The sequence below is a fragment of the Phoca vitulina genome, unplaced genomic scaffold (assembly GCF_004348235.1).
Source record: "Phoca vitulina isolate PV1807 unplaced genomic scaffold, GSC_HSeal_1.0 scaffold19, whole genome shotgun sequence".
In the NCBI taxonomy this organism is placed as follows: Eukaryota; Metazoa; Chordata; class Mammalia; order Carnivora; family Phocidae; genus Phoca; species Phoca vitulina.
In genome coordinates this window covers 9,627,601-9,655,285 of record NW_022589722.1, presented here as the reverse complement: position 1 = coordinate 9,655,285, position 27,685 = coordinate 9,627,601, and the positions used below count along the sequence as shown (strand labels likewise).

Sequence of the window (27,685 nt, the reverse complement as noted above, 5' to 3'; positions counted from 1 at the left end):
AATTGTGGAAAAGACTCTGAAATGCTTCCCTTTCCTCCTCGTTCTTCTGTTGTGGTATCTGCCAACGAGGTTTCCCCCGCCTCTGCTTCCTGCTCTTTCCATTTCCCTTGTTATGTTCTAGACCAGGCCTTTCTAAACTCATACCAGATTGTGGCAATATCTTCCTTCTAGTCGCGCTACCTCGTAGCACCGCCACCACCCCCATGTAGCCTGGCACATTGTCACTTCATCTCTTTTCCAAGGACACCAAAAGGAAAAACATACTCCTGCTATGTCTCCCCTTTACTCACACACCACCATCACTCTCACAGTACTGACACCAGATGTGTAGTTTTGTCCCACACCAGGCAATTCTCTTTGACACTAGCGAGGTGTCCTATAATTTGTTTCAATTCTAGCATGATCTACCTGGAAATAGTGTCCGGTTCTATGGAGTTCGGGGCTCAGTCCCACAAGACTGCCCCCTGCAAACTTCATATGCCGTTCGCAAGTCCCAGGCTGTCACCTGTAATTTCTGATCAACCGGCTATAAATCTGGGCTCTCCTGATCCCCTCCTTGGGTTTGGTAATTTGCTAGAATGGCTCATAGAACTCAGAGTAACGCTTATTTACATTTGCTGGTTTATCACAAAAGGATAGGATGAAGGTTATAAGTGAGCATCTAGGTGGAAGGGGTGCATAGAGCAAGCTATGTGGAGAGGATCTTAGAGCTTCCCTGCCCTCTCTGGGCATTACTCTCCCAGCGCTTCACATGCCCAGCGACTAGAAGCTCTAAACCCTGCACCTGGGGACTTTTATGGAGGCTTCATCATGTGGTCATGATCAATTATCAACTCCACTTCTAGCCCTCCCCCCTTCCTGTAGGATGGAGAATGGGGCTAAAAGTTCCAAGTTTATAATCCTGGCTTGATCTTTCTAGGGACCAGCCCTTATCTAGGAGCTATTCTGGAGCCCACCCAGAGTCACCTCATTACAACAAAAGACACTCCTATCACCTAGAAAGTTCCAGGAAATTTAGGAGTTTTGTCAGCACTAGGGTCAAAGCCAAATGTTAGTACAAAAGATGCTCCTAATGCTCTTACCACTTAAAAATTACAAAGGTTTTAGGAGCTCTGTGCCAGGAATTGGGAGCAGAGGTCAATATTTTTTCTGTTCTCTCACAGACCTACTTTAATTCTGCTTATTAGGAAGGTTGAAAACTTACTCTCCCTACCGTAATGGGAGATACTTGTCATTTGTCCAAACCCATAGAATGTACAACACCAAGAGTAAACCATAATGTAAACCATGGGCTTTGAGGGGGTTGTGATGTGTCATCCATTCTAACAAATATACCACTCTGATGGGGGATATTGATAGTGGGGAAGGCTATGCATATCTAGGGAAGGGGGCGTATGGGAAATCTCTATGCCTTCCTCTCAGTTTTGCTGTGAACATAAAATTGCTCTAAGAAAACAAAGTCTTAATTTAGGGGGTGGGGGTGAACCTTATTATTCACTATGGGGGCCATAGGTTATAACCCAGAATTTCCCAAATCTTGTTTTCCTTTGTTCTAGCTGTAGTAGTAGTCTTTTTTTTTATATATATATATTTTATTTATTTATTTGACAGAGAGAGAAAGAGCACAAGTAGGCAGAGTAGCAGGCACAGAGAGAGGGAGAAGCAGGCTCCCCACTGAATAGAGAGCCTGACTCAGGGCTTGATCCCAGGACACTGGGATCATGACCTGAGCCAAAGGCAGACACTTAACCGACTGAGCTACCCAGGCATGTAATGGGATGTTTTAAATGTAGCTTAAAAGTAATTTTTTTAGGACGCCTAGGTGGCTCAGTCAGTTAAGCATCTGCCTTTGGCTCAGGTCATGATCCCACAGTCCTGGGATCAAGTCCCATATCGGGCCCCCTGCTCTTCGGGGAGCCTGCTTCTCCCTCTCCCTCTCCCTCTCCCTCTGCCTGCCGCTCTCCCTGCTTGTGTGTGCTCTTTCTCTCTCTGTCAAATAAATAAATGAAATCTTAAAAAAAAAAAAAAAAAGGTAGGTTTTTATTCTCTCCTGAATCCTGTCCTCAAGGTCAGATTCTTTCTTTCATTAATCACTATTTATATGGGCTGACCTTGAGCTGGACGCCTGTATACACTGGCAAACACCAAGGTGGTCCTTGTTCTGATGGAGCCTGTAGTCCTCTTTAGGGCCACTCCCAACCAGTCAGGCTTCCACCGAGCTCTTCTTCTTCTGAAGTCCTGAAAATTAAACTGATCTCATCCACTTGTTTGAGTGAGTATATTTTGAGGATTTATTTTTGTTAGGTTCCCTTTTTTTCTTTAAAGGGATCTTTTGTGTCTATTAAAAAATATATAAGTATTATAAAACAAAGCCCCTCTTTATCTTCTGCCATCCAGAGATGACTATGATCCTTTTAGATCTTTTTTGTCTCTGTGTTATAGGCAGGATAAATTTTTTCAACAACAAAAAAAGCTTTTATTTGTGGAAAGTTACTACAGTGGTGTTGAAAAAAGTTGAATCAGTGAGGATCATGTCGAGAAAATAAAATGAGAAACATAATTTAAAAATTCCTCTGAAATATCTTTTCCATTTCTATATTTAGGGGGAAAAAACAGTCCTTTGAACTTTGATTAAATTTGGATCAGGTAGTTTTCTTTGATCTTGTTCAAAATATTTATGTTATAAGTGACTAACGACATATTATATTACTTTTCCTGTAATCTTTGCCTTCAGTTTGGGATGGTATTAACTCCCTCTAGGTTTTAGAAATCCAGGATTTCCCATGTTGGTAGAAAATGGGATATTAAAAACATCTGTTAGAGTGTTCTGAAGCTATTAATTTGAGCTATGAACAGACTAATAAGCAGATTCGAGAAAAGGTCAGAATCATATTAATGCATGATTTTTTTTAAAAATCCTTACCGAGAAATGAAACTTGTGCTTTAGCAAGTATTTGTTTTCTAACCCAGGGCTAATTGTCTCTAGCAAAAGTCATTCTAACACTTTCTCTAGGGCAGAACTTGATGAAAGGTGGGGCTGTTCCAGGCACCAGCCAAGGAATTTCATTTCTGAAGAACCCAAAGACCCTGATGTAAGGCAGTTCCATCCATGTGACATGGGAGGGTGATGATATTCAGAATTCCCTTTGTTATTAGGTCAGCTCTTGTTTCTTTTGCAATTAATTTTTTAAAGACTTTTTATTTTTGCAAGAGAGAGGGAGAGAAAGGGAGAGTGAGCTGGCATGAGCGGGGCTAGGGGCAGAGGGGGAAACAGACTCTCCGCTGAGCAGGGAGCCCAGTGCGGGACTCGATCCCAGGACCCTGGGATCATGACCTGAGCCGAAGGCAGACGCTTAACCGACTGAACCACCCAGGTGCCCCTGTTGCAATTAATTTTTAATTGTAGTTGTGAACAAGGTATTTTGAGGGATGATACTTAACCAATTATATCCATGAAATGTTTTGGTACTGTGGAAATAAATAAATATTTAGTACTATGGGAAGACTTTAGGATATAAGCATGTCTTATTTGCCTGATCTATTAAATTACAGCTTTTAAGTGTAATCTCACTTTCTCTATAGAACAGAGGTTCTTAACATTTTTTGTGCCTGGATCCCCGTGGCAATCTGGTGAGGCTTATGGATCTCTTAGAATAATTTTTTAAGTTACAGAATAAAATCCATAAGACTAAAAGGAAACCAGTTGGCCTGAAATGCAGTTACTAAAATAGTTTTAATCTGTTGCTTTAGTAATGCATTAAATAAGAAGATCCGGTGGATCTAAGAACTCCCATGACTTTGATATAGTGGTGATGGTAAACAATATTTTGAGAAACCTGCAACATCTGTAATGTGATATAAAACACGTGTGACTTCTCTGGTGGTAACGTCACTGGTATCATTGATAATACTGTGGTTTGTTGCCTACATTCATAGTGGAAGGAAATTCTGTATTTCACTTAGAGGTTAGTGAAAATATTATTTGTTTTTTTGTGTTTTGCCCATCCAGGGCTACAGATCTCCAGAATCTTACCCATAAGCATTCCTACAAAGCCATTCTTTTTCCAATTCTCAGTGTATATTTAACTCAGATTCCCTGCAGGTAGCTAAATGCCTCTGTTTCTGGAACTTGCCTTGCTAAAGATCTAGCAAGCCGACTGTGTTGCTAAAGAGTTTTCCTCTTAAGTGTTTGTCAGAGTCTTGGGCTTACATCCACTTGAAGAAACGCTGAAATTCAGTCAAACTTGAATTCACTTTGGTGTTTATATTTGCTTTATTCGTCTCTTGGCTGTTCTTTGGGTAGAAAAAAAATGTACTTATCTCCCTAAACCTAAATTTGCTCTTTGTTGATAATCAGGGCAGTAAGAACCAAATATGGATAAGAACTTCTTTAAGTGGGGCTTGACTGTGCCGAGACTGAGACTAAGCAAGTCTAAGTGACTTGCTTGGTCTGACCACATAGTAAATACAATAATAATTGTGTCCTTTCCTATTAGGATATAGAAGCTTTATGAGAGCAAAACCTTTTCCTGGGATGCCTGGGTGGCTCAGTCAGTTAAGCGTCTGCCTTCGGCTCAGGTCATGATCCCAGGGTCCTGGGATCGAGCCCCACGTGGGGCTCCTTGTCGGCGGGGAGCCTGCTTCTCCCTCTGCCTGCCGCTCCCCCTGCTTGTGCTCACCTGCTCTCTCTCTCCTTCTGACAAATAAATAAATAAAACATCAACAATTAAAAATGCATACTACCATTGCAAAAATAGATCTATTGATTGAAAAATAATTATTCTATTATTAGAATAGGGAGGTAACTTAAAAAACACCCTGTTAATAAGAATCTAATGTATGACAAAGTAGCAAGTATAAGACAGTAGAAAAAGAAAGGACTGTTTATTGAATAACCTGTTAAAATTTGAAAAATTCAGATTCATATGTCAGTGGATACACTAAAAATCAAAATATAAATAGGCAGAGCACAGAGGATTTTTAGGGCAGGGAAAATACTCTGTACAATACCATCATGATGGATACGTGTCATTTTATATTTGTCCAAACCCATAGAATGTACAACCCCAAGAGTGAACTGTGGACTCTGGGTGATAATGACGTGTCAATACAGGCTCATCAGTTGTAGTAGATGTACCTGGTGGAGGATGTTGATAATGGGAGAGACTGTGTGTGTGAGGGAGCAGGAAGTGTGTGGAAAATCTCTGTTCCTTCTCCTCAGTTTTATTGTGAATGTGAAACTGCTCTCAAAAAAAGCCTTAATTAAAATAAAAACTAAATATAAAGCAGTAAACTATAGTAAAAACAGGAAAAAATAAAATGTGTTATTTATTAAAACTCTAAGGATCGAGAAAGGAGGAGACATGGTTTTCTAATGAAACCATGAAATGAAAAATAAAGAAATTATAAAAGAAAATATTGATACTTTTCCACTGTTCTATTTTTTTAATTTTTTTTTAAAGATTTTATTTCTTTATTTGACAGAGACATAATAAGAGAGGAAACACAAGCAGGGGGGGTGGGAGAGGGAGAAGCAGGCTTCTTGCTGGGCAGGGAGCCCAATGTGGGGCTCGATCCCAGGACCCTGGGACCATGACCTGAGCCGAAGGCAGATGCTTAACGACTGAGCCACCCAGAGCCCCTCTCGTCTCTTTATAATGACATTTTAAATTGGTATATCCCCCCTTCAGGAGGGTTTCTCATGATATATTTATCAGTACTTTAAAAAAAAAACCTTTATTCTCACTGATCAGGAAATAGTCTGACCTATGGAAAAAGATAAGTATATCAAGATACTGATCAGTGTTACTTATAATTAAAATGATTACACAGTTTATTATTCATTTATTATTATTCAAGCCTGTTAACTTTCAAGAGTACAAAGGGCATTATTTATAGTTTTGCATGGGCAATAGGTATACAGCAGAATCATTATGGGCAAATTAGGATATATGGCCACGCTATTTATAACAGCCAAAACAAGATAACTTTAAAATGACCTAAAAGTCTAATAGAATACCTAAGTAGCGAATAATATATCCCTGTCATGGGATAGTATTCAGCTACTCCTGTGGGGGGGAAAAAAAAATGTGGGCTAGAATACTAGAATGGGCTATAAAATCCTACGTATGATTAAAATTAAGTGAAATCAAACATTTATAAAAACAGAAGGAAATAATTTTAAATCATGATAGTTACTTTAGAGAGATGTGCATGGTTTGAGTTTTCTCCATTATTTAATTTTCCAAATTTCCTATTTTGCATTTTAGAATTTTTTAAAAAAATATGCTTCATAGGGACGCCTGGGTGTCTCAGCTGGTTAAGCATCTGCCTTCAGCTCAGGTCATGATCCCAGGGTGCTAGGATCAAGTCCCACATCAGGCTCCCTGCTCAGCGGAGAGCCTGCTTCTTCCCCTGCTTGCCGCTCCCCCTGCTTATGCTCTCTCTTTATGACAAATAAAGTCTTTAAAAATATATATATGCTTCATAATATATTAGAATGATAATCATTACAGTTTTCCAATCTGGTCCACCCTACTTATTTTATGTATGAGGATACTGACACACAGAAATGCTACAGGGCATGGCCAAAGTCACATGCCTCGGCTAGAGGTAGCTAGACGGTTAAGAATCTATCCTCTCACTCCCAATGAGGGCTCTTGACCACTTCACTGAGCTGCCTTGAAAATGGCAGCAGTATGTCTTGCAACATAACACTTGACCTTTATTTTTGGTATTTAAAATAATCTGTACTCTGTTTCAGGAGTCAGGCTCGTTCTTAGGTGCTTCTTTTAAAATTTGAATCTTTGACAAAGAAGCTTATTGACTAGACTACTTTTCTGGGGATCCCATAATTCTGGATGTGTCACTGATCTCATTACATATTGAAGGAGGAAAGAAGAAATGTGGGTAATACAAAGGAAGACACGTCCTCAAATTCAAAACGCTTGACTTTGGAACGTTACTGTCCTGTATGCTCCATTTCCTATGTGCTCTGCCACGGACCGTTTCTCAGCACACAGTCCAGGAATCTGGCGGGGTGTTGTTGAATTAAAATGTCCCAGAATCCCACAGATGACTCATTTTTAAGAAAGGTTAATGTACTTCTGAACAGTTTTCTGCTTTAAGTTGATTGTTTTCTGATTAGGTAATCAGGGTGATAAGGCTTACTAGGACTATTATTTTTATTTTTTTTATAAATATATAAAACTTAGACCTCTCACAAGATGTAGTATTTGCTGTGTCCTTATTCTTTCATTCCGGGCCTCATATATGAGAACAAAGTTAACTTGCATATCTCTTGAGGCACATGCTGTGTTTTGCTTAATTTTGTGCTTCTAATGGTGATAATAGGGGTTAATTAACTTTTATTAATCAACAATGCCACCTGGTGGCCAGAAAGTACATTTTATGGCACCCGTGCACACTGCAATCAACTTTCTGTCTTTTGATATAAATAACCTTAGCAGCATTTGAAGCATTTTTTTATTAGTGAAGTTTTTAAAAATGCCTAGTTTGGTTTGGCAAAAGCAAGAAAGTCATGGAATACTGTAAGTCTAACATGGCACATCGAAATGACTAGTCTGTTGTCATTGTTTCTCAGGAAACTCATGCAGGATACTTGGTTCTAAATGGTACGAAGTAAGAATTCCCTATGACTAACGCAAGCGTGTCTGTCTGGTCTCTGTTCCTGGGTTTCACCTGGGTTGTTACAGTCACTGGGGCAGCTGGTGGTTTCACTGCTCCTCCCATCTGACTCAGGCTGATCGGTCACATTCTTCTCATTCTGCAGTTAAGGCACTGAGTGATTCTGAACTGAGGGGGTCATAGTCTTGTCTTCCTGGAAAAGGTAGAAGTTCTCAAAATGATATCCTGCAACAAGGTGCCCTGGAAATATAGATGGGTGGATGGATTCACTGGAAAGTTGAATTTCTAAAATTCAGTTTTGGAAAATTGGATTTGGAAAGTTGAAATTAATTTGGCCAAGAAAGTAAGCCTAACTCCTTTACCTCCTTGGTTAAAAGCATGATTTTGCAACGTTAGTGGTGGGTTTTCCGCTCAGCTCATTTGTGTATTTCCACTCTGTTCCTTAAAGTTCAGGATAGCAGGCAGCAGCTGAACTTGAGCTCAGGGAAAGAAAATGAAACCCAGAGGCTTATCAGGCTCAGCCCCATGATTCTGAGGTCAGTATTTCCTAATACGGACATCTTCCACAGAGCTCTCTTTGTTTAGAGAAATGTGTCCATTTGCTTGGGTATATTTCTCTATTAAAGAACAAAAGTTGAAGACAAAGTAGGAACTTGACATTAATCTGATACTTAGGTAAATTTGCTTTCCTTTCCACACTCTTCACCTCACCAGAGGCTTTAAGGAACCTCACTTTTGATTAATGAGACATCCTAGATACGGAGAACATGTAGGAAAAAGAGTACGTTTTTCTTCTTAGCCCCATCACTCTCGTAGAAAAGTTAAATATTTGGACTCACCGAAGATGGCTTATAAATGGAATGCATTCTGAGTGGGGTCAGAGTGAAATTAAGTTAATTTTTCATCTCCAGGTGAGGCAAAGTCTAATGTGTAATAAATGTATTTTGTTAATTTTTGTGGTTTTCTTATCCATGTGATTTGTAGCGTACTCTCCAACTTGTGCATTCAGATTGCTCTAAGAGCTAAATTGCTAGTGATGGTCTCCAGCAAGATCTAACTTACTCTGTGGTGTACAGAAGCTTAATGTCCTCATACATAGTGTCTCTCCGGGGCTTGTTGCCAGTGGTGGATATTTACAATGTGCATGTCTAGACTCATACAGGTTCTTGTATCACTGTCTCAAAGATGTACAGAGTTTCAACAGTGGGGTGTGTGTGTGTGTATCATCTATTGAGTTTAAAAAGCTGACACTAACATCCAAGTTTCCCTTTGTGTCTTTGAGCATGACTTCATCAATCCATGGCGTGAAATTATACCTGTTCCATAATATTGCTGAATGGAGATTGATTCTGATAAAAGTGCAGTCTCTTGCTATGCCTTTCCTCTTTTAATTTTCTCAACTCCCACTGGCATTAGGATTGGTTTCAGCCTTTATTGCCTTTTACCCAAACACAATCCTGGTCTAAGAAAATTATTTATATTTTTATTCATTAAGCATTTCTTGTCCCCTGTATGCAAAAGCCCTGGCTAAGTGCTGCGAGGAATAGAAAGATGAATCAGATATGGGTCCTGCCCACAAGGAGCTTTGAGTCTAATGAGAAAATGATAGAAGACATAAAGTAACTACTGTAATCTATTATTCAAAGGGAGAGAATATTTCTTTTAAATGGGAAGTTTGATAAGAGAAGAGGAATTTGAGATGAACCTTGAAAAATAGGAGTAGAATTTTTATATGCAGAGACAGAAAAGGATTCAGTAGAAGGGAACATTAGAGACAAAAAGTATGGAGCCAGGGACCACATGGGAAGCATTTAAAGCATTATGCAGAATCAGACTTTGATCAGAACAAAGGGCCTGTGTTAGGTAGTAGAGAAAAAAATCAGAAAAGTCAGTAGGGATCATGTAGTGGGGGGAATTTAAATTCCAGGGAACAGAATTTGTTTTGGGGTTTGTGTGTGTGTGTGTGTGTGTGTGTGTGTGTGTGTGGTTTTTGTTTTTTGGGATTTTTTTTCAGAATTTGTTCTGAGAGGTAATGGGAAGCCGTCGAACATTTCTCAACAGAGAATGAAGTACCTTGAGATCCCATGGCATTCCTTGCTGTTAAAGACTTATAAAATATAACCTATTGCTTTAATTTTTTTCTGTATTGTAAGAACTACTATATACCACATAGCTTATTTAAAGACCAGCTTCATCGAGACCAGAGTTTCTCAACTGCAGCCCTATTGACATTTTGGGTCAGAGAATTCTTTGTTGTAGGGCTGTTCTGTGCATTTGTAGGATATTTAGCAGCATCCCTGGCCTGTAGCCACTAGATGCCAGTAGCACCCCCTTTTCCGTTGTGACAATCAGGAATGTTTCCAGACATTTCCAAATGTCCCCTGGTGGGCAAATTTGCCCCCATTTGAGATCCACTGCTCTAGACATATGTATTGTATTCCTCTGCTGTTCTCTGATTGTTAGACTCTTAGATTGACAAATCCCTTAGGCATTCAGTCTATTAATGCTTAGAATTTTGTACTGGACATACATCTGATTTGAAATTAAGGCATTTCATCTGTGTTGGACTAAAAGTGCTGAATTGGGCATCAGAGACCTGGATTTCTAGTCCTAGCTATGCCACAGAGGTTGTGGTTTCAGTGAGACCCTGTGTTCAGTAACCTGATACCTCTTGAAAATGACCAGTGTGACCCCTGATGCTCTTTCTACCTCTGAGCCTGTTTCCTGATTTCAAATGCATCTCCGGGCTTTATTCTTTCACATTTTTTAGAAAGTTAGCACACATTGAACTAGTACCTATGTTAATCAACAAGACTGACTGACGTATTGAATAAGAAAGATGAAATGTTTTTTTCCTTTGTGCTTTATTTTACTAAGTATTATAATCCTTTCCCTCTTCTAGATTATTTGAAAAATCTTCTAGAGGACTCTGGAGATTACAGAGACACTCAAGGTAAATAACTTTCATGGTATTAATATGTTGCAGAAGTTCTTATATTACAGCTGGCCATGGGACCCAGCATTGTCTGGAGTGAGGAAGGTTCCTACTTTGCTCAGTCACTCTGTGCCAGTGGTAAATTCACCTTCTCTGGATGACTGTTGCTTTGAAAAGCAGGGATTGAACCAGTTGATCGCAAGGTGGTTTCAGGCTTTAAAATCAGAGTCCATGAAGTGATCAAACTATACGAATCAAGGATAAAGTCTAAAATAGCATATTCTGGGACTGTTGAATGCTGGACAATTGCCTTACCACCCTTCTACCCCTCACCTCTAGTAGTACTTAAAGGAAAACTTCCATTACAATACAAGGAACTCATTGATATTCACAGGTTAATCCACTGTGTGTGTGTGTGTGTGTGTGTGTGTGTGTGTGTGTCTTACACACATACACACACAGGGATTAATTCTGTTCAGGAAAGTAGTGTTTCTTTCAGTTTATCCCCTAAGTACCTCTTTCAAATGCTATAGGTATATCACTGGCTCTAATTTGAAGTCCATGTCCACCCCATTAATTTTATGAATTTTTATCACATTTCTTGTGCATACTTTATATTTTCAGATTACAAAATGGAACAGGTTTTTAACCCATTTTGTAGAGATTCTTATTTGTTCTCTTAATCATTTTACTTCTACTACTTTTTTTTTTTTTTTTTTTTTTAGAGAGAGAGAGCAGGAGTGGGGGGAGGAGCAGAGGGAGAGGGACAAGCAGACTCTGCGCTGAGCACAGAGCCCAACTCGGGGCTCAATCCTACAACCCCGAGATCATGACTGACCCAAAACTAAGAGTTAGCTCACAAAGTAATGCATGTCATTTCCTAAGGCCTAGTATGCTTCTTTGTGGCATTTCTTCCCTCTTGAGATCAGACTAAGAAAAGGCAGCTAAGCCCTGACCCTCTAAATCATCACTTTTCATAGTTCTGGTTTCCTATCCCAGGGTACTTCTCTCCCAAGGCAGTTCATACTGGAATGGTCCTTAACTTCCAGGTGAAATCCTTTCCTTATCCTTGTAAGCTTCAACAGGTTAATCAAAGCTCAGCACAAAGCAAGCCTGACATTCATACTGTTGATACATAGCACCTATAATGTCTCCCTTAAAGTCTTTCTCAGGCTCATTTTTTTTTTCATGAGTCCTGTTTGTCCTTTGCTGTTGCCCTCATCAGACCTCATTGTCCATATTTCTGCCTACCCCAAGTTAACGGAGCTCCTCCAGTGGTTGTTGCTACCAATTCGCCATCTAGCCATCTGGACTAACCTGGTGTTCCTTCTGTTTCTACACATTTTAGATGCCCTTGCTGTCGTTATAGAGGTTGCCAACCACGCCAATGACACCATGAAGCAAGGAGTAAGTATCTCGATTTCAGTGGCTGGCATACTGTTGAACCTGGGGGCCCAGGCTTTCATATGCTACATATTCTCTTTCTGTAGGACAACTTTCAGAAGCTTATGCAGATTCAGTACAGCTTAAATGGACACCATGAAATAGTGCAGCCTGGACGGGTAAGTGGTTTAGACTGCCTTTTGCAAATTTAATGCAGTGCATTTAGACACCTCTTGTAGCTGTTTTGTATTTCAGTTATGAAAATAGGTTATTTGTTGTTGTTACTCTCCACTGACTCGATCTGGATCAACTCTAAGTTCATTCTATCCATTCAAAACATTCATGATTTAAGTCACTGTGACAAAAAGTCCAATTCAATTAGGAGAATGGTAAGGGACCCCACAGAGTATCGGATTAAATAGGATCATTTTATTATGTAATACTAACTGACCTCACACAGCTTTAAAGACAACCTCATTTAAAATCTTTAACGTAAGAGGGGATTAGGAGGGGAAGGAGAAAATTGGTGTTTTGGTTCTCCTCATAGAGCACAAAAGTGGCCTACGGAATGAATTCAGGAAAATTACAAAATGCAATTGTCAGGATGTTGGCTCAGTCAATTACATTTCAGACCACATAGTACCCCTGGGACCAATCCTGGATTTATGAAACTCTGCTGGCTTGTCCAACTACTTAAAAGGTTTAAGAAGAAACCATGACTGTAAAAAGTCACATGGAAATTATGTCCACCCAATCCCGCCTCCAAAAAAAATTCTGGAGAAAGAAAGTTGAAAAACAAATTATATGCATATTGTAGTTGCGTAAGGTGGGACTAAATGGGCATTTGTTTGGATGAATCAGGTTTTTCTCAAAGAAGGAACTCTGATGAAGCTGTCTCGGAAAGTCATGCAGCCCCGAGTGTTTTTCCTGGTAAGTGGCCATGTGTGTTTCTGATGAGCCACGGGAGGGGATAATTGCCTAATAGAAGGAGACATTTGTATATGACAGATAAGCTTACACATTCAGAGAGTTTTAGTGGGATCTTTAGCTGACTGTCTTGCTTACTTGCATTTCAAGTATGGGGAAAAAAGTTCTTTTATGATGCATAGCCAGGAAATTATTTCCTTTTTGAATTCAGTTTATGTCATTCCTAACTTAGAAAAGTTGATTGTAATACTTTAGTGGTATTTAGAATTCAGAAAACATATCTCTTACAGAACTTGGAAAGAAAGCACATTTTCTAGAAATTGCCTTTTTATTAATAATTCTAATAAAGCTTTCTGGATGGCCATAGTTTAAGCAGACATAAGTGTTTTTATTCAGAGAAATTTTAATAAAAAAGTAGTATTTTTCCTTTATTTCAGTGTCTTATCAATGTCTTGGTAGCTGACATTTGTTGCTTTACTTCATTCTATGAAATATTTCTACTTTCAGTTTAATGATGCCCTGTTGTATACAACACCAGTGCAGTCTGGGATGTATAAACTGAACAATATGCTCTCATTGGCTGGAATGAAGGTCTGTGCGTCTGTTAGAAGATATTTCTTTTCTTAACCCAAATATATTTAGAGAAGAAGCCCTAAGATAATCATCTTTCTCACATCCCTGACTTTTCTCTCTCCCTTTGTTACCGTTTATGTGTTCATTTATTCATTCATTAGTTATTTGTTCACTCATACATTCATTTAATCATGAGATATTTATTGAGAACTATAAACAAATCATGGTAATAGATTTGGCAAAAAAACAAAATACAAAGATGGATTGAATCATGATTGTTTTTGTTTCTGCCTCACCCAGTCCCCCTCCCCCCACCCAGGAGCTTAGCAACTAGTTGGGAAGATAATAGACAGTAATAAATATCACTGTGAAGTTTCAGTTAACGTTTTGGGGAGTTCTGGGGCGCCTGGGTGGCTCAGTTGGTTAAACGTCTGACTCTTGGCTTCAGCTCAGATCATGATCTCAGGGTAGTGAGATTGAGCCCAGAGTCGGGCTCCACACTCAGTGCGGAGTCTGCTTGAGATTCTCTCTCCCTCTCTGCTCCACCACCCCCTCCTTAAATAAATAAATAAATAAATAAAATCTTTTTAAAAAGAAAAATTTGGGGGAGTTCAGACAATAAGGAATGTGCAGCTTTCGGTGGGACCTGGTGGAGGAGACAGGGAGAATTGAGGAAGTCTTTGGAGGAAGAGCCACGAGCCTTAAAGAATAGGTCACATTTGGCCACACTGAGATGCAGGGAAGGCATTCCAGGTAGAGGGAGTAGCGTGAGCAGAGGCCTGAAGGTGGGAAAGTTGGGCCTATGTATATATAGGCATTTAACTCTGGCACGCAGAGCAGATGAGGGAGAGTCGTGGTACATAAAGTTGAGGATGGAGGTTGGTGGTGGCTGACAGCAGCCAGGGCATTGAGCAGTTTTAGCTACGCTTCAGAGATGAGATTTGCAATAGGGTGAATTTGCTCAAACTGTTTTGCTTTCTTCAAGGTCAGAAAACCCACCCAAGAAGCATATCAGAATGAACTAAAGATTGAAAGTGTAGAACGCTCCTTTATCCTCTCAGCCAGGTAAATTTCTAAAATCTGTGTATGTGAACATTTGCCGGTATTACAGGGTCATACATCTCCAGCATTTTTTACATTTAGGTTAACTACTACTTTCTTTTTTCCTTCTTTTCAGTCCTAAAACCATGGAGTTTATTCTTGGCTTACCATGTAGGTAAAATGTCTGATTGCTGATCCAGTAATGTGTTTGAAGCACAAAAATAAAAATGTTCCTGTGAAGAGAATAATAATGCTGAAAAGTGCCTTGCTGATCTTTTTTTTTTTTTAGTGAATACTTCAGCCTTTTACAATGGCACCTAATGTTTTTAAAGATACCTAGTGCTTTATAATTCACTAGGAAGTTTTCACGTAACATTGAAAGGTCATAACAAACCTACTAGGTACGTGTCATCTCACTAAAAATGAGGAAGACTAAGTTAGAGAAAAAGTGAATTGCTGTCTTCATGATACATAGCTGGCAAAATCAGGATACAAATAGAAATTTTTTACTTTTAAATCTGTTGTTATTTATGATACCACATTGCCTCAAAATCGAACCTGCAGTGACTTACTATGTATAAATCAAAATATATTACCATTATTTAAATCAAGTGCCAAGGAAACCAGAAGCTGTATGACTCATATGTGTACATTACTGAGTTACTGGCCAAGTGGCAGAAGTGAATGTTTGGCAGGATTTAGCTGGTGTAGGGAGAGACACCAACAGCCACAGCATGCTCCACTGCTGGATCTGGATAGCAAGTCTCAGCAGCTCTCAAACGTAACCTTTAATGTAATAAAAATAGTAGCAAACACTTATGTAGCATTTACTTTGTGCCAGGCACTATCCGAAGCACTTTCTGTGTTTTCATTCATTAAATCTTCGTAACAACCTAATAAGGTGAGTTTACTAATTTTATACCCATTTTATGGTGAAAAAAGCCACCCAACTATTAAGTGTCAGGGCCAGGATTTGAACCCAGGCAGCCTGCTTCCCACTGTGTCTGTACCAGTAAAATCAACTGGAATTCTTAGTAGCAGCTGGAGTCCTAACTGGAGCCATTTATTACCTGGCATCAGGCACAATGCTGAACTTGTCATTTATTTTCTCTTTTAATTTCCGTGATAACTAGGAGGGTAGGTGTTGTCTTGACCTTCCAGATGAGAAAAATACAGGCTCAGAAAGGTTAAATAACACATCTAAGATTATACAACTACTAGGCAGTGGAGCCCAAATTTTAACCTAGGTATATCTGACAGTGGAAGTCATGCTTTCAACCATTATAATATTGCCTATGTCCATGGATGTCAAGGACTCAGACCAAATGTCTGACTTCCCATACTCAGGACAAAAGCAGCCCCCTGGGTCATTGTTACTCTTCTGAAATGGAATGGCCACTGTGCCTGATACCAGATCTGGGGATGAGAGAAGACAAATAGGCTTTGTTCAAGGTTTGTCAAAAGCCAACTACCAAAGCAAAGCAGTTTCTGGGGGGGTACCTGAAGCATCCTACAGATTAATATTTGGAGAGTGATGGTACACTCTTGGTCACCTGGAACTGAGACCCTTTTTTGTTTGTTTTGTTTGAATTTGAGTTTGAATTTGAACAAAAGTGCCAGGAATATCAAGTCTCTATGTAGCAGGCTCCTGGCAAATACTTAAGCTTGATTCTTAAAATCAAGAAAGTGACTTTCAAATATCCAGAGAGAAAATACCTACAGGAAAGTCAAGTTTTCAGTTGCACTTAAATATCCCAACTGAAAATATGCTTTGGTAAAAACAATTACATTTTATTAAAAACTAAGTAATTTAGGAAATGATGGTAAGTCCTTTTTTCTTTGGTTGCCATTCAGGTAAATATGTGGATGTCCAGATCAGCCTCTTAGACCTTAGTAAGGTCTTTGGAATTTTATGTGTGATAGGAAACCATCTGAGGGTCTTAAACTAAGAATTGGTATGATCTCATGTATATTTTTAAAAGAGGACCCTGGCTTCTTTGTAGAAGATAGACCATCAGAGCCTAGTTTGGAAGTTGGGAGACCAGGTAGGAAGCTAGATGATGCTCTCTTGGACTAGAATGGTAAGAAATGGCCGGAGTCAGGTAGAGTTAATAGGATTATTGATGGACTGAACGTGGGTTCCGCAGGAAGAACGAGAAAACCGGAAAGTTCTTGATAAAGGGAGAGTAAATTTCCAAGGGAGGATTAAGGTGGCCTGGGGGAAGGGGACTGTTGCATGCTGAATGCCGCCAGTGTGCCATGCTCTTCTTCTGAGCCCCCCCAGCCACAGCGAGCGGGTACGGTATAACCTGTAGGAAGGAGATGAGAAGTCCTCCTGTGATCTGGGTCCTGTCTACCTCACCAGCCTGATTTCCGTCCATTCGCCCTGTCCCCCACCCGCTACAGAGCATGGCATATACTGCCAATACTGCCAGCATGGATCTGCTTATTCTCCATGCATGCCAGCCTACCTCACATCCTTCTGCCTTTTGCATAGGCAGCTGCCTCTGCCTGGAATTCATCCCTTCGTTCAGTAAGTAATGTGGATCCTCTACCCTAGGCCAGGCATTGTGCCAGGCATCAGGATAACATGGAGAATTAAAAGGGTCCTTCCTTCCCTGACCTTGCAGTCTGTTAGGGAAGACATACACTTAGCAAAATGTCAACACAATCAATTATTATTGTGATTAAGTAGTACACAGGAAAACTACCCGGTGCTATGAGGCTGTAAAACAAGGAGCCTTGAACTACCTTTGGTGGAGAAAGGGCAGTCAGAGATAGCTTCCTGAAAGACCTGCTGTGTCAGTTGAGTTATAAAAGATAAATAAGAGTTGGATAGCAAGGCAAAGAGGAAAGGAAGAGGCTGCTGGTCATTGGGAATAATGTGTACAAAGGCCCTAAGGTGGAAAGGGCATAGCAGATTAAAAGAACTGAAAGACCAGAATGGCATGAACATAGAGAATGAGAGGGAAAGCCAAGGTAAGCCTGGAAGGATGGGAAAGCTGAGGCAGAACTTGCGGATTTTGGTCTTGAGCCAAAGAGCCACGGGAAACCACTGAAAGGTTTGTACAAGGGAATGATGTGATCAGATTGGCCTTTTTAAAAGTTGGTTGGTAGGTGGAAAATGGTTTGGGAGGGGAGGTAAAGGAGATGATTAATTGGGGTTGAGAGCCAGAGGCATTAAGAGCGAGTCTCTGGCTCGTCCCCTGTGCCGGTAGTGGTACCATTCCCTGGGATAGGGAACGCCAGGAGAGCAGCAGCGTTGGGCGAAGAATCAGGAATTTAGTTTCAGATGTGCATATCGACCATGAGGTGCCTATCAGTCATGGAGCCATCGGGGCACCTGGGTGGCTCAGTCAGTTGAGCGTCCAGCTCTTGATTTCAGCTCAGGTCTTGATCTCAGGGTCGTGAGTTCAAGCCCTGAGTTGGGCTCCAAGCTGGGCATGAAGCCTACATAAAAAAAAAAAAAAAAAAAAAAAAATGGAGCCATGAATGAGGCAGTGCCTGTAAAGATCTAGAGGTCAGAAGGGAGCCCAGACTTGGCATATATTTGGGAGTCATCAGCTTAGAGAAAATAACCAAAGCTAGGAGGCCGAATACAGGTGCACAGAGACACTACAAGGTTCCCTGTTGAACTCCTCAGTTCTTCCAGTCCTAACATACTCATCCCCTCTGCAGAGCTTTCCCTGCTACCTAAATAAGGTAATTTACTGCTTCTCTGTTCCTCATTTACCTTACCTTTATTGTATCATGCAGTAATTACTTGTTTTTGTGTCTCACCTCAATTAGATATGAGCCCTTACAAGTGGTATGTTTTTTATGTGAGATTCGTGGCTTAGTACCTGGCCCTTGGTAGGCTCCCACTAAATGCAACTCAGATGAATTGAAATGAAGTGATGTGGCCTTTAGACCTCAGAATAGCATTCCATAGTTACACAAGGAGTAAATAGTGTGTCAAGATCTAACATACCAGAAACCCCTTCTATTGGAGGTTTTTTGGAATGCATCCCCATCAATGGGAGAATGGTGCTTATTTAATACAAATTTGCTTTCTGGGTAATGTACACATTCCATAAAGAAAAGAATACTTGGTTTAACTGCATTTTAAGTGAGTTTAACTGAGGAAGGTGCTGATTCTTCTGCTAACTGTGTTACAAAAGAAGACCTAGAGTCTCCACTCAGTACTGCAGGCAAATGTGTGTGGTCTGTGAGAAATGTGTTATCAAGAGCTGGTAAACATTGTTTTGGCAGATCCCCACACAAGAGAGAGCCAGGAATGATTAGATGAAAGAACAGCATATGTGACATGATTTGCACAGTCAAATCACATTCCACATGCTCCCAGGGCTCCAGAAAAATCAGACGGCAATTCTCAAATTAACCATCTGCCTCTCTGCTTTCTTTTACCTCTTCCACTGAAAAGGGCGGAAGGGGAGAGAGAGGGAGGGACAGTATTATTTTGTGAAGGTTTACTTGGAAGCTTAAGCATATATTCTCATAGCGTAATTCAGAGAAGAGAGATGAATGACACACGGTGGTGAAGGGTTTAGTCTTTAGCCACACTTGGGTCCGATACCAAGTCATGTAGGCTGTTGTCTAAAGCAAATTGTCTAACATTTCAAATCCTCAGATTGCTTATCTGTAAATGGTGCTCGTTGGTGATAGTGATGGTATTGGGGAAAGGAGATGTAAGATCCAATATGTATTCCGTGGGGTAGCTCTGAGGATGAGATGTGATGACATTTGCAAAGCATTTAGCACAGTTGGCTGACATGTAGTAACTTGAATAAATGGCAGCTAGTTGGACAGTAATGGTAGAGTGTTTGGCTTAGAGAAATAAGAGCTGTTGTATTTGATTTTTAAGATTCTGCCACAATAATTTTTTTTCTCAAGTATTTCAAAACTTAAGATTGCTGCCATAATAATTTTTTTTACTTAAGATTCTGCCACAATAATTTTTTTTCTCAAGTATTTCAAAACAGATTGCAGATATCAGGTCATTTTACTCCGACATACTTTCATAGGCCTTTCTAAAACAAATAGACATTTCCTTACACAATCGCATTCCCATTATTATGATAGATTTTATTTTATTATGAGAGATTATTAAATTCTGTCTACACACACATACACACAACCTAAAATGTGCCTCTCACTCTTGAGTATTCAAAACTGAATGTGCTGATGATACCAGCAATGATTTGGAGTCACCAGAGTTTTTTTGGGAGGAGGTATGGTTACAATAAAGCAGAACAAGAATGCCTTTTTCTGAGCAGGCTTTCCCCCTATTTGGCCTATCTCTGTCTAGATTTGAACCCTGTAGCTCCTTATGACCTGAGGGTAGAAACAGAAAGCAGGATGGGCGGAATAGGTAGGGGATTTCCCTTGTTCCCCACTCCCTGAACATCTGTCTGAGGTACCAAATACACGTTTCCTTTACTCCAGTGCCCTTTCTAGAAGTTTTTAGTAATATTTAGTAACCTAAAAAGAATTAGTATTCCATGTTGTAAATTTGGATTTGAAACTTGATTCCTTGGAATATTTTTTAAATTCTACAATTATATCTCAGGAAACTCCCTGGTTATGTAAATAACCATAATTATTAATTGTATGACTAGCTCTTAAACCAAGCAAAAAAACTTTCACATTTAAGAGACTTCAAAAGTATAAAGCAATACTTTGGGGAAGAAAAAAAGCATTGTGTTTGCTAAAATGCCATGTGTTCTTTAATGCCTGCTCTGATTATTTGTGCTTACGAACCTCAGAGCTCCTGCCTGTGACTAGCATTGTTGGGGAGGGTGGTGGCATCTGTTGCCATGGCAGGAGGAAGAGAAGGAAGAAAAAGGCAAAGAATAAAAGCTGACATCTGGTTGATGGAACCTTCTTTTGCCCCCAACAGTTCTGCCACAGAAAGGGATGAATGGCTAGAAGCGATTTCCAGGTCAATAGAAGAGTATGCCAAAAAAAGAATCACATTCTGTCCTAGTAGGAGTCTTGATGAGGTATTGTCTTTTCCTTCTTGTTTTTTTTTTTTCTCAGTGCATTTCAAACAGTTTTTACCCTAAAGAAACTTTTCCCAGGGGTTTAGAAAAGCAACATGTGTTTCACAGAAAGATCCGTGTGTGGGTATAATTTCAGAGCTAAATATCCTATTAATGTCTAACTGCAAGTCTGTGATAACATACAGCATATTCATATTTTTTCTGGTTGTAAAACTTCATTGTAAAAAATTGGGGAAATACAATATAATTTAAGGAAGAAACTAATCAGCTGTCATGGCACTACCACAGATATCTTTTTAAGTTAATTTTGCAGCAAGGATTATTAGGATACCGCTAATCTTAATATCCTGGGAACATGACAACTATAATAGCCCATCATTCATCCCATGTCCTTAATGACACCATCAGCATTGTGAGCCCTCATTGCCCCAAGAAAAAAAAAAGGCTCAATTCTGTAGCACTCCATGTGCATGGAAGTAATGAAAAGTTGTTCTTCCACAGGCTGACTCAGAAAATAATGAGGAAGTTAGTCCTCTTGGATCAAAGGCTCCCATCTGGATCCCTGATATCAGAGTCACAATGTGTATGATCTGCACAAGTGAATTTACTCTCACCTGGAGAAGACACCACTGCCGGGCCTGCGGGAAGGTTGGAGAAGTTCACACCCATCTCCATTGTGATTGTTAGCTCCAGGCTGTACATAGTGAGGAAGCATCTTTCCTCCTGTACATCACAGCAGGGGGAAGGAAGATACCCAATCATGGATGATATTTTCTCTAAATATTAGGCATAGGGTGTCTTACCCCTACCTACCAAGGTTATTGTAGAATGTCAATAATAGATAATTTTCATTAAAAAAAAAATTCACGATTAACTAGACTCCCACATTTACTGATAATTATTTAAACTACCTTTATCTAGATACTAAGTATTTAATAGAAGTACTTTCAATGTTGAAATTATCGCCAGTGAGGTGTCTAAGCCTTCGTGACCTCGTTAGTTAAATGAGCATGGTAACATTGATGTCAGAGAGTTACCAGGAAGATTAAACAGGGCCTCTTTAGGGAGCATTTAGTAGAGGGCCAGACACTTGGTGGAGGCACAGTTAGACGTGATCGTGGTTACCTAGCGATGATGACAGGCAACGTCGGTGATGATAAATACAGCTAACAGAGGACTTCGTGCATGCCACGCGTGGTTCTAAACATTTTGCACACATTAATGCTGTTAGTATTTTATTTTATGGAGTTAGCACTTGGTCGTAGTGTGTGGCCTCTTCATCTTCCAGGGTGGTGATGTGTGTGAGTTCACCATAGGCCTGACCTCCACAGAGGTGTTAGAGTCAGGGACTGAGAAAAGGTACTGAAAGCACTCTAGGTAGATAGCATTATCTGTTGTAGCATAGTCGATGGTTTGATGCTGAGGTTATTCTAAATAAAATAATTCCAATGTGTTTTCAGATTGTATGCCAAGCTTGTTCATCAAATAAATATGGTTTAGATTACCTGAAAAATCAACCAGCAAGAGTATGTGAACACTGTTTCCAAGAACTGAAGAAACTAGGTAATATATAAGTAAAGATTTAACAAATTCCTTTATTCCCAGATGCTTTCAAACACCCTTCCGAAAGAATCATCTTAGGTGCATTAGCAATATGACTGGTGATACTCATCTCAAAATATTAAGAATTTTGCTTTCGTAATTTAATTAAGTTTTCTTAACTTGTAGGATACTAATTGTAGAAATGTAATTACAGGGTGAAATTGCTTTAAAACAGTTACAAGGGAACTTTAACTTTCAAGTGATTTTGAAGTTTCTAGTTACTGTGTGCTCTTTACAAATCATTTTTATCTATCTGTGGATAGATATATCTCTATGGACATATACTGGGTGGTCCTTTGTTAGCCCATTTCTAATCACATGGACTGATTGGTGAGGTTTTATTGTATATCTAAATGTTCAGCTTTTCACCAAATACAAAATGATAAATCATATCTGCCTGCTCATTATTTGCAGGTATCCATCCCCACAGTTAAGATGAATGCAGCTAGCAGGACTGCTCGGGTCTATATTTTGGGAAGAGAGTTTTAGTTAAATTCCTGAAACCTATATATAGGATCTAAATTTCAAAAAGGTTGTTCTTCATTTCCATGAAGAATAGCTTTCCATCAGCAAATGAGAATGTCTCAGTGAATAAAGCTGGATGGCATGCTATCTCAGAATCCACATATTTATAGAGTAATAGTAACTGTACATACATTGTCCAAGAAGACACATTTATCTAATCCTTTACTGGCCTTTTTGTTCCTCCCTTTGTTCTGTGGGTGTATCATGTAGGCTGTAAACATTCAACATTCATTTTTTAAAATCCTCTTCCCTAATCACCCACACCCATTTTCGTCAGTAAATCTTGACTAATTTATCTTTGAAGACCTTTCTCTTGATTTCTTCATCTCAGCCCTATCTTTCATCTTGGACCACTGTCATAGCTTCCCAGCAGGTTTTCTGCTGCAAATCCTTCCTCCTTTCTACTGCCAGATTTTTTCTTCTAAATTCAGTCTGCTCCTGTCATTTCCCAGTCTAAAAGACCTTTGGTTTCCCACGGCTTAAACAACAGTCCACATTCCTTAGAACCAGCCTTTTTTTCCTCAGCCTTATTATTCTCCAAATAGATGATCTAATTTCATACCTCTGCTTTTGCTTATGCTGACTTCTCTTCATGGAGTGTTCATCCTCCTCTTTTTGACCTGGCAAACTCCTGTTATCCCTTAATGGCCAACTCAAATATCTTACTCTCTTCCCACCTTTCCCCGAACCTCTGCACTCAAAATTAATGGTTTCCTGATCTTGTCTCATAGCCCCTTTTCTAATACTTTGTTCATTATAATATTCTTATTTGGTCATATATCTAGGTACTGAATGATGCTGTTAGTGGGTTTTTTTAAGTCAGGAGGGAAGTTTATATAATTTATTTAAAATTGGTAGTACATTAGCATGTTTCATTATTCCAAAGGCACAAAAGGGTCATCCTTTCTCATGGTTTACAACTGAAAAAGCATAAAATCATAGACTGTGGAAAGTCTTCCTCGCACTCAGCTTCCAGCCATCCGTCTTTTTTCCCCGGGGGTCTCTCTGTCATCAGGTCCTCAAGTATCCTTCCACAGATATTTTATGCAACAGTGTTTGTTGATCTGAATTAAGTTGAATTGCAAAATGCTTACCACTGGCTACATAGATGCACCTGATTTGTTTTAGATCACCAGCATTCTCCTAAGATTGGATCTCCTGGAAATCACAAATCTCCTTCAAGTGCCTTATCATCAGTCTTACATAGTATTCCATCAGGGAGGAAACAGAAAAAAATCCCAGCTGCTCTCAAAGAAGTAAGTGTTTCCATTAAACTTGCAACCTGATATAAGCTGAATTATTCATATCCATATAATACACTGTTTTTCTTCCATAAAGAAAGAGGTCATTTCCCACAGTATTAAGACATGCATTTTAATACTGGTGCTGGATGTGGCTGATGCCTTACTCTCTTCCTTGGTCTCCCATATGACCTGAGTCATTCAGAAAATGGCTGTTGAAAGGTTTGGAGAACATTTTATAGCAATGGTAGCAAGTAAAGATAATTTAGATATATTGGAATTTTTTTAAAAAAGATTTTTATTTGTCAGAGAGAGGGAGAGAGATTGAAAGCACAAGCAGGGGGGCGGCAGGCAGAGGGAGAAGCAGGCTCCCCGCTGAGCAAGGAGCCCAACGTGGGACTCGATCCCAGGACCCTGGGGTCATGACCTGAGCCAAAGGCAGATGCTTAACCGACTGAGCCACCCAGGTGCCCCGACACATGTGAATTTTTAAAACTACTTTGAGGAGACCCCATGCCAGAGGGAAGAAGTCTATAGAATATTTTGGGCACTTTATTAGCATTTACTAATCTGCACGGTTTGTTATTTGTAAGTATTGGTTGGCTATAGACAGCTGCACTGATAGTAAATTGTCTTTCCTTCAACTTACAAGAAAAATTTAAAAAGTTAGGATAGTCTGCACAGTTAGAACTGCCAGTGGCTTAATCCATAGGCATCGCCAGTACCCTATCCCATCTCCTCGAATTCAAGTGTTCAGTCAGTCAGTGTCAGGTGACACATAGCACTGCCTATCTGGGCCACCTCCATTTTTTTTTTAATTAAAAAAAATATTTATTTATTTGTCACACAGAGAGAGAGATGGAGAGAGCAAGCACAGGCAGGGGAGAAACAGGCTCCCCACTGAGCAAGGAGCCCCATGTGGGGCTTGATCCCAAGACCCTGGGTTCATGACCTGAGCCAAAGGCAGACGCTTAACGACTGAGCCACCCAGGTGCTGCCCCTGGGCCACCTCCATTTTTATTAGTTTATTAATTATTTCCACCTGTGACCAGTTTTGTGGCCAGCAGAGTAGAGTTTTAAATGTTGTTCTTACTTGATTACTCTGGAGGTGTTCTACCATGGAAAGTGGAAGCAAACAACTCCAAAAATTTGACCAAGATTGTGTTCTTTATGTAAAGTTGAGTGTATTCCATCATGGTAGTTAAAACACTAAGAAATGATTCATAGCCAGCCTCATGAAATAGTAAGAAGAGGACTTACAGTCCTAATTGCCAGGTTTCTTAAACTGGTGAAGCCAATTTAGTACTCTGAACTGTCTCTTCCATCACTCAGTTCCTGAATCTAAAGTGACTTTCAGAGCTTTTCTTAACCAATGGAAATAGTTTTCAGTTTTCTATAATTGTTCTCCTCTCCATGCTAATGTCACAGTTTATAAATATAATTCTTAAATTTGTTCTCCTCCTCAGTCTAAACTCCACACTGCTAGTTTTACAAAACTATTTCTAGTCTAGACTAGACCCCGCCTGACTCCAGTCACATTTTGTACATGTTTTACCCAACCACACAAACAGACCTTCCACTGCAGTCATTCCTTTCTTTACTCCACTGGCTCTCAAAATGTCCTCCAAAGCAGCACATCAGCATCACCTGAGAACTTACTAGAAACGGAAATTCTTAGGCCCCACCCAAGGTCTACGGAATCAGAAACTTTAACAAGCATTCTCTGTGATTCAGATGTATACTAAATTTTGAGAACCACTGCTTTCTCCTTTGCAGACTGGGAAAAATAATTTATCTGGTTACGTGCCATAAAAGTAAAAGTTTTCTACTTGGGAAGCTGTGTTTTTTGTCATTTTATTTGTAATTGAAGTGAATTCACATAACTTATAATTAACGATTTAAAGGATACAGTTCAGGGGGGCCCAACTAGCTCTGTGGGTGGAGCATGTGACTCTTGATCTCGGGGTCCTAAGTTCAAGCCCCACCTTGGGTGTGGAGTTTTCTTTTAAAAATATATATACAAGGGTGCCTGGGTGGCTCAGTTGGTTAAGCATCTACCTTCGGTTCAGGTCATGATCTCAGGGTCCTGGGATCAAGCCCAGCATTGAGTGGGGAGTCTCCTTCTCCCTTTCCCTCTGTCCCTCTCCTCCCCTACTTGTGCACTCGCTCCCTATAAGTAAATAAAATCTTTAAAAAAATGAATCATAATACATGACCTTTTGTCTGGCTATTTTCACTTCTCATAGTATTTTAGAGGTTCACCTAAGTTATAGCATGTATCAGTACTTCTTTTTATAATGTGAATAATACTCCATTGTATGTATATACCACAATTTATCCATTCATCTGTTGATGGACATCTGAGATATTTCTACCTTTGAGTTATTATGAATAGCAGTGCTATAAACATTGTATGGACATATTACCATGTGGACATTTGTCTTAATAATATACGTAGGAGTGTAATTGCCTGGTCATATGGTAATTTATGTTTAACTTTTTGAGGAATTGGGAAGTTGTGTTTTTATTCCAGGAATGTTCAATACATTTTTAGAAACTCTTCGTTTTTAGAATTCCATTCAGAGCCTCAGTACCCTCAGTAATGGCACTCTGTGTCTCTTGAGTTAGACTTGATTTATATTTTAAATAATCAGATCACTAAAAGGAAAGTTTTGTGACTCATGTGATTAAGTTGCTTAAGACCAATTTTATTTTTAAGAGGGTAATAGGGGCTCCTGAGTGGCTCAGTTGGTTAAGCGTCTGCCTTCGGCTCAGGTCATGATCCCAGGGTCCTGGGATCGAGCCCCACATCGGGCTCCCTGCTCAGTGGGGAGCCTGCTTCTCCCTCTCCCTCTGCCTGCCGCTCTCTCTCTCTGTCAAATAAATAAATAAACTCTTTAAAAAAAAAAACAAGAGGATAATAGAGGACAAGGGCACCAGGTAGCTTAGTCGTTTAAGCGTCCAACTCTTGATTTCAGCTCAGGTCATGATATCCAGGTCGTGGGATCAAGCCCCGTGTCCGGCTCTGCACTGAGATTCTCTCTCCCTTACCCTGCTCTCTTCCCCCTGCTCATGCTCTCTATAAATAAATAAGTAAATAAAATCTTTTCTAAAGTAAGATATAGAGGACTATGCATGACTATCCAGTATTGTGACTGTATTCTTTTACAGTTTATCAACTAATTTAAGAATATTCCAAAAGAGGAGCATACAAAATATTTTGATCAATGATAGTAACATGTAACATAAGTACATATCCCAATGTAACTATATTTTAAGCAAAATCTCATTTGAACATTCTAATTTTTAAAAAATCACTTGGCTATCTTCTACAAGGGTGTCACTTCTTTATATAAATTTACTTGCACTTAACAGATATTTCTCATTTAACATTAGATGTTAAATTTTCTACTAGACAATAATATATCATCCTTCTCATAAAATTTGTAAGAAATTAATATAATTAATACATGATTAAAGGTAGACTTTTAAAATTCATAGAATCCACCTGTATTTGTTTTATGTTGCCACATAACGAATTACCACAAACTTAGAGGCTTAAAACAACATACATTTATTATCTCAGGAGTCCAAGCACAGCTGAGCTGGGATCTCTGCAGGACCGCAGTCAAGGTGTTGGCCAATGTTGAGTTCTCATCGCAAGGCTAACTAGGGAGGGGTCTACTTCCAAGCTCACTCAGGTTGTTAGCAGAATTCATTTCCATGCCACACAAGCCTCTCAAGACAACTGCTTCAAAGCCAGCATGGGAGAAAGTCCCATCTACTAGCAATATGGAGTTTTATAGAAC

At 39.6% G+C, this 27,685-nt stretch overlaps 1 protein-coding gene across 2 annotated transcripts in view; it reads left to right on the top strand.

Moving 5' to 3' along the window:
* The window catches only part of FGD6 (FYVE, RhoGEF and PH domain containing 6), a 108,166-nt gene that overhangs the window by 73,823 nt on the left and 6,658 nt on the right, over nt 1-27,685 (top strand). The window contains exons 9-18 of one of the 2 annotated variants that reach the window (XM_032416501.1): nt 10,550-10,600; nt 11,931-11,989; nt 12,073-12,144; nt 12,827-12,895; nt 13,400-13,483; nt 14,451-14,530; nt 20,406-20,508; nt 21,010-21,156; nt 21,969-22,071; nt 23,764-23,891. In XM_032416501.1, coding sequence (XP_032272392.1) covers nt 10,550-10,600; nt 11,931-11,989; nt 12,073-12,144; nt 12,827-12,895; nt 13,400-13,483; nt 14,451-14,530; nt 20,406-20,508; nt 21,010-21,156; nt 21,969-22,071; nt 23,764-23,891 — 896 coding nt within the window. Of the gene's footprint in view, nt 1-10,549; nt 10,601-11,930; nt 11,990-12,072; nt 12,145-12,826; nt 12,896-13,399; nt 13,484-14,450; nt 14,531-14,642; nt 16,763-20,405; nt 20,509-21,009; nt 21,157-21,968; nt 22,072-23,763; nt 23,892-27,685 lie in introns of those variants that run through there. The other variant, XM_032416502.1, reaches the window with a different exon arrangement.